General features: G+C 41.3%; 1 protein-coding gene across 1 annotated transcript in view; it reads left to right on the plus strand.

Moving 5' to 3' along the window:
* Positions 1-5,475, plus strand: part of MAEL (maelstrom spermatogenic transposon silencer) — a 17,818-nt gene extending 12,343 nt beyond the window's left edge. Inside the window, exons 9-12 of the mRNA XM_019525708.1 lie at positions 914-976; positions 1,458-1,590; positions 2,373-2,448; positions 4,821-5,475. Coding sequence (XP_019381253.1) covers positions 914-976; positions 1,458-1,590; positions 2,373-2,448; positions 4,821-4,933 — 385 coding nt within the window. The 3' untranslated portion in view covers positions 4,934-5,475. The remainder of the gene's footprint in view (positions 1-913; positions 977-1,457; positions 1,591-2,372; positions 2,449-4,820) is intronic.
* The last annotated feature ends 1,730 nt before the right edge of the window (positions 5,476-7,205 follow it).

Genomic DNA, 7,205 nt, shown 5'->3' on the forward strand with positions numbered 1-7,205 from the left:
GCACCTCTCCAGTGCACCACGAGTGCTCGTAAAGCTGTGCCAGGGGACCTGCAATGACCTCGGCCAGTTCCTTTAGAACTCTAGGGTGGAGATCATCCGGACGGCTGACTTGAATACGTCCAGCCCCTCCAGAAGCTCCCTTACTAAGTCCTCGCTAACCCTTGGCCCAGGTGTGCCTCCCCCGGGGCCCGAAGGGGGCCCGGCTGGGAGGTTGCTGTTCTGGTCCCTACTTAGGAAGATGGAGGCAAAGAAATCATTAAACATGTTAGCTTTGTCATCTGGTGTGATGACCAAGTTTCCCAACGCATCCTGCAAGGGCCCCACATTACCTGGGACCTTCTTTTTACCCCCTATGTATTTAAAAAAAGACTTCTTATTGTCCTTAATCTGGGAAGCTAGCCCCAGTTCCATCTCTGCCTTGGCCTTCCTAACTATCCCCCTACATCCCCGAGCAACTGCAGAATAGCCCTCCTTGGTGATGACCCCTTCTTTCCATTGGGTGTAAGCCACCTTTTTAGCGAGGAGACATTCCCGGATGCTTTTGGTGAGCCATGGGGGCTTATGCGCCCTTCTGCTCCCTTTGATCCTCGTTGGGATTACCTTCCTTTGGGCTTGGAGGATCATCTGTTTGGGGCAGTTTCCCTTATGTTGTGCGGCTCTTTCTCAAACAGCAGCAGTAAACAGTGTATTTAATGGAGAAAAACGGGGCAAATTTAGTGCTACAGCTAGATAACATGTAACCTTTGTAAAATTTATCCTGTGTACTTGCACACTGAGACAAAGGCAATGAAAATAGGCAAACTAGGAGGAAAGGGATAGAAACAGTCAGCAAGCTTCTAATCCTGTTAGACTGCATGCATCTTAATCAGGGTCCAATTGCTCCATACTGAACCCAGAATTTTATTGCATTTAGGTGCAAGTGGCATGAGGAAAATGATATCCTAATCTGTGCTTTAGCATCCTGCAAGAAAATTACGTGAGTACTGAAAAGAGTTGTTTCCAACATGTTGGAAACTTAATTTTTGACTGACTCTTCCTGTGTAGTTTTATGCCTTTGACTTCTCAGACTCTTAATGTGGTTCCAAAGTCTTAGCATTTTTCCTAGTGATAGCCCTTCAGTAGTGTGTTGGTGGCTTTTTTTAAAACTTCCTGTCATTTGAATGTTAGCAGTATGATGACATTGTGCTGTAACGGTGACGCACGGAAATGTAGCCTGGTAACCCAGTGACTGGACTAAAGTGTTGCTATCTTGTTAAATAAAACACATTCCCTATAAGAATTAATTGTTCTTGCACAGAGGCTCAGCATCCATATTTTGGCTGAAACAGCATCCTCTTTTTCACTGATCCTTTCTCTCTCACCCTTGCCTGAAAATCCAGGTTTGGGGGGGGCGGGGAGTGAAACGCACATCATTCCAGTAAAACTCTTCTCTTTTTCCTATCTCTCGGTCTATGTAGCTATTGTATTAGTAGTTCTCTGGCCAGTGTGTATGGAATCTCACTGACCGAAGCTCACCTACCTCTGCAAGACTGTATATCTAGCAATAACCCAAGTCCAAAGGTGGCAATACTGGATGCTGGACGTTTCCAGGTTAGCTTCTTTTATATATTGATGGTGAATGTATTTTGGACTAATGTAACTAACTGTCTTGGGTGTCTAACCTCCCAATATCAGACTGTAATATGAAGATGGGTAAATGCCCTGGCTGATGCTGCCCTATCAAGAGTATGCTCCACTAGCTGGCTGGTCAGGTTTCTGAAGCTTACTGCAGGCCATTTGCAAAGTGCACTTCTCAGTGGAGGTCACCAGTAGTGGGATCCTTTCTGATCAGATGTGAACTCTCAGTACACTTGTGAATGGGTAGTTGGACTGCATGTATAGGCATATGACGCACACTAATGAACCATCAGACAGTGAAGACTCCAGGGAGTTCATGCAGGCAGTTGGGCCAGCTGACCTTGAGGTCCCTTCTTGCCCTATGGTTCTGTTTTATAAGGACATTAGACTTCCTGTCTCTTTCTCAAATCCTCCTTATTTGTCAGGGCACTGAGATTTTTGCCTTGGTATGTTAAATGCTGCTTTCTGGCCATACGTTGTTATGTTCTGCATCTGGCTGTGACCTGACTGTGGGTCATTTTCAATGCACCCTTCCCCCCACCCCAGCTGCTTCTAGGTTGTGTCTCTGCTTCTTAAACTACTTAAGCCATATGCATCTGTTTCTTAAAACCTTAAGATTCCTGACAATAGCAGCCAGATATTCAATAGTGCAGTATTGCCTGCATCTCTGTCTGTCATGTTGAGTATCATGAGTTGGCATTATATGAAGGCATTTAATAATTTTGAGGATATTTTTATATTTGTTCCTCCTACAGAAACTGAGGGCTCAAGATCCTTGGTCTACCAGATATTTTACTTCTCCAGTTCAGGATCAAGGATCTTTCTCTTCTGGTGAGTCTGAGGCTTTTGTGTTTGGAAGAGGAAGGAATGAGTATTAAGAGTAGCAGACAGCTGCACCACAGTCATTGTTCTGTTTTTAGCCCACTCAACTTTCTGGACAAAGTAGATGGGTTTTATGATTATCCCATTATCTTGTTTGGATAGTACAGCTTCAGATCTTCCCTGGGTACTGCTGTGAGCTTTTTTCTTTTTTTAACTCCCAAGATGGGTGATACTAACCTTTTAACGAACTCATGCATATGCATAAAAAGGGGGTGGGGATCTTTTTACCGGACAGAATTTCCACAGCAAAGAAATTTTCCTCGGGTCCAGTCTGTTCAGCACTCCATTAGGCAGCCGTCTGCTGCCCTCCTCCTGCCAGTATACACCAGGAATGAAAAAACTCTCCGTGGTAACCTTGCTTCAGATACATATCTTCAAAACACTTCATCCACTATGAAACATATAGGACAGGAGAACTCGGTGAATAACAATTTCATTGGAAATTCTAACATAACTCTCTGTAAACACTAAAGTTGTTGAAAAATCTTCCTTTTTGTGTAACCTTTTCCATATGATAAAAACACTTTATCATATGGAAAGTGCATAAGCTAAAATTGAGTTTGAGAGCAGGCAAATCAACTTTTTTCTCTAAATCCCAAAGCACAATGTTGCCTAAGGGGAACTGAACAGATCATGGGTAGTTAGTTTGCAAGAGCTTTTAAACAGTTTAAATGGTTTTGCATCATTTACTACCAATTTTATAAGTTTTTACCTGCGTAGTTGCTTGCAGTATAAAATGTAATGCATGGCATTTGCTTAAGACATGCCAGAAGAGTTTTTTCTTTAACATTTTTTTTTAAATAACTGTGGGGTGGGGAGACTTGTTACCTGTGCGCAGGTGCCAGTATATCGTGCCTATTTCTGCTCCTATTTCTGCTTAAACTTGCTACCTTTAGTAGAATTGAGTTTGGGGGAAGAGACAGTGGGACTTCCATTTGAAGTTCAGTAGTTGTGTTCAATGCAGGTGGATTGACTTTCTTAGGAAAAATCTAAACACCAGTGTTTTCTTTAACACTAGTTTGATCAAGAGTTGCATTTAACTCCTGATGTAAGCTGTGGGTGCTTTTACGCAGGCTTTTGAACAACCAATAGAAATGTTAAATGGCAAAAAGGCCTCATCTAAGATGCATTCAGTTAAAATCATGTTGGTACCTGATCCACAGTCCCACCAGTCGCACCTCCTACCATGCCAGATGTGATTCTGAGATTGGAGATCAGACCCCAGTTACACCCTACTTGCCAGTGCAGAGGGAGCCCAAGATGATGATAGGCTTCCTCTGCACCAGCAAAGGTACCTAACAATCAACAATTCTTGGCTGGCTCCAGGGACCTACCAGGGCAACTTAAGCCCCAGTGATCAGTTGCCATTGAATACTGGGATGGTCTACCAGGCCATGAATTCATTTTAAGTTGTAATGGAAACCAGCCATCAAATTATTACATTCTTTTTGTGTGTAATAATTTTTTGGCTCGTCTTGCTTTTTGTTGCACCATTAGTTGCATGTACATATGGCCAGGTTACATTGTGACAATTAAGTGATTCTCAACTTAGGCCCAGGGCAGACATTACCCTGCCGTTGACACTTAAGTATAAAGACTCCAGAATAGTTAATGTCATTGTTTTTATCTTGGGTCAGTCCTGCAGTGAATGACAACTCATTCTTTTGAGGTGTTTCTTTAAGCTATTTGTAGATGCAAGCAGACATCACTTCAACACACTGTTCATGCATCAAAAGATGGCTTCCTGTGCATCTGTAGGGAATGACTATGTCCAGTCTGAGATTTGCCCTGTCTTCAGGTGCTGATATACTGGATAGAATGCCACTGAACTGATGCAAACTCCTTTAATCGATGGGATGAACCACAGCTTGCACTGGTACAGTTCACTCCCCCTTGAAAATAGGCTGAATGCAGTAGGGGTTGGAATTAGTACAGTTAAATCACTGTCCATGACTGGTTTAGTTATTAATGTAGAAAAGAATCTAGGAAATGAGAGCCACACACAAGATAAAGGAAAGTCTGGTTTTTGAAGTACAAGATAGGAGACAGTGGGCAAAAATACCAGTTCTGTAAACTAGGCTGACTCACCCAACAAGCAAAGTCAGGCCTTTCCAGAAAAGAGGATGTCCCTTAAAGGTGGCCTTGGTGTATATTAAGGCCAGTAAACAATACCTAGAGTCCCTTCCTTGGAAGTATATATGATAATTAACAAGTTCTTCTCTGCTAATTTCAACTGCATCAATAAGAAGTAGAGAAGGTTCCTCCACTTGTGTTCTTTAAATGCCAACTTGACTTGTACAATGTATGGTTTCATTTCATAGGTGACTCCCCCTCTGGAGTGAAGATGCCATGTGGAAAAAGCACTGTGAAAGGAAGAGGAGTTGTTCGCTTTCTGGAAAACTTCTCCAATGTACCCAAGTCTTCCAGCAGCTGAAAGCCCACCCTACTTCCTAACCTCATTCAGGATAGCTCCGTGTTCTGTTGTCGTCTTGCTAGAATAGTAGTGTGGGATAGTGCTTGAGAGAAGTTGCTTTGTTAATTCTTATGTGAAATCCTAACATCTCAACCTCTTGTTTTCTTGACTAAAGGCATCACTTCAGCTTTAGTTTCATTGTCAGTAGAAGCACAGATACAGAAAGTGGTGGTGGTAATAATAGTCAGTGGCTATGTGTGTTTAGATTTTTCTGATGGTTTAATATAGTAGCAAACAAGTTGGTTGAATAGCTTTTATTTATACATTTACCTCTGTTCTTCCTTTCATTATTGTGTCCTATCCTGTCCATCCATCCATTTTCTTCTACAGACACTCCCTCTGTTCTTGAACATTAAGATTAGAAAATCAATCAGCAACTACTGACTGAAAGACAGTCCTGTCTCCATAAAGTCAAAATAATTCCCAGTGGATGGGTAAAGGGCAATGTGGGAAGTATTCCTGAGGGAATGCTGCTATAAATTCAGGCTGTCCCTTGCCCACAGATTTGTTTTTAGTGTTTTCTTGAAAAAGCTACATCCCCCCCCCCATAAATTTTACTCGAAAAAGTTGCCAGCTGGTTGGTTTTTTTTTTTTCATTTAGATGCTGAAAATAACACTATTTTTTGTGTTGTGCTTTATTTTTTTAACTTGTATTTATTTTTTTGCTCTGTATACCTTTGCTAGCAAATACTGACATAACAATCTAATGTCATCTGTTTCTTAACCTTAAGATTCCTGACAATAGATTATAACATCTTTTCTTTAAAAATTCTGAACCTAGTAGTGTTCTTTACATTTCAGAGTTAGCAGGTTTGGGATAATGCTGGTCAAAAGTATTTGAGTACCAGTAACGGTGGAAGACAAAACTGAGAAGAGTGATTGCATTCTATTAACGAACTAGATTCTGTACCTTAAGGAACAAATGGATATTTGATCAGTTTACTGGGAAGTTGTTTTGTTCTGAATGCTATTTAATTTTTTTTTAGTCAGTTGCCTCTGTTCATTAATTTTCAAGGGGAAAAAAAAAGAGTTTAAGTGTTGAAGTGATATTGTAGCTGTAATAGTCCAGGAAATGTGCATGAGGCAAGAGTTTTGGGTTTTTTTTAAATGGGTGATGCCTTTTAGTGATCGTAGTAGAGAAATAAATATACAAGCTGTTGGGTACTAGGCAAGTTTCTTTGGAAACCTAGAGAGGCATGCCTTGTACCCAAGAACTTGTCTAAATCTCTCCCAACCATCCAGTTAGTCCAATAAAAGTATTGTCCACAACAATCCTATCTTGTTGATCTAAGATGCTTTTACACCTTCTTCCAACTAAAGTGGCTGTTGTATGATGTTTCCATAGCAACTAATTGTGTTATTACAAAATGGATTCATATCCCTGTTAGGTAGCAAAAACATGGATCTCATTTCATCAAGTAGTTAAGCCTTTAATATTAAACCTTACTTTTAAGGAGCTTGGATACCATGATGTGTGTGGTACACCTGTTTAGTTACTCGAAACTAGCTTCATTTGCACTGAGGTCATTCCTCCAGTGTTACAGGACCACTGAACTGTCTTTATCTTCTGCCTGACAGACCAGTTTATATTCCTGTGAATTGTCTTTGTATGATTCAAAATGTCTATGACCTTTTCTACAGAGGATGTCATTCTACCTGATGAATCTTCACCAGGTAGGCAACTATAAAGCTTCTGAAAATAGAACTCTGAGAATGAAACCCTTGGAAATACTTGATATGCCCGATCACTTATTTTTTGAGTGACACCTGAGAGCTTGTCTCCATTCAAGCTTCAACATGCGACTGCATCATTGTTAAATTAGTCCAGGGCTGTTCAACTGGCAGCCTGCAGCTCACAAGGGGTTATCACCCTGTTTGCTGCTCTCACCACTCCAGCTGTTGTTGCTACTGAGGTCTCTGAGCAACCCTTCCTTCTCCAGCTTTTGGTTCCTGCCTCTGCTACATGGGGCAAGGGTGGAAGGGAGGATCCATGGTCTATATGAGGTTCGGCCCTCACCCACTTAGAAGGTGGACAGTTCTGTGTTAGCTCACATTTTCTTAAGGTATTTGGGCCCTTTTTTTGAGAACTGTTTTGATTTGGATTATATTTGTTTAAAGTTGTGGTTTGCAGTCTCAATCAGGTACCCTAATTAAATACCCAGAATAAGCATTCTTATTGTTCTGACATCTCTCACAGGCTGAGATTTCAGCTGTGAGAAATCCAGAGCTAAGG

Source organism: Gavialis gangeticus, unplaced genomic scaffold (assembly GCF_001723915.1).
Source record: "Gavialis gangeticus isolate Ggan-Ray unplaced genomic scaffold, GavGan_comp1, whole genome shotgun sequence".
In the NCBI taxonomy this organism is placed as follows: domain Eukaryota; kingdom Metazoa; phylum Chordata; order Crocodylia; family Gavialidae; genus Gavialis; species Gavialis gangeticus.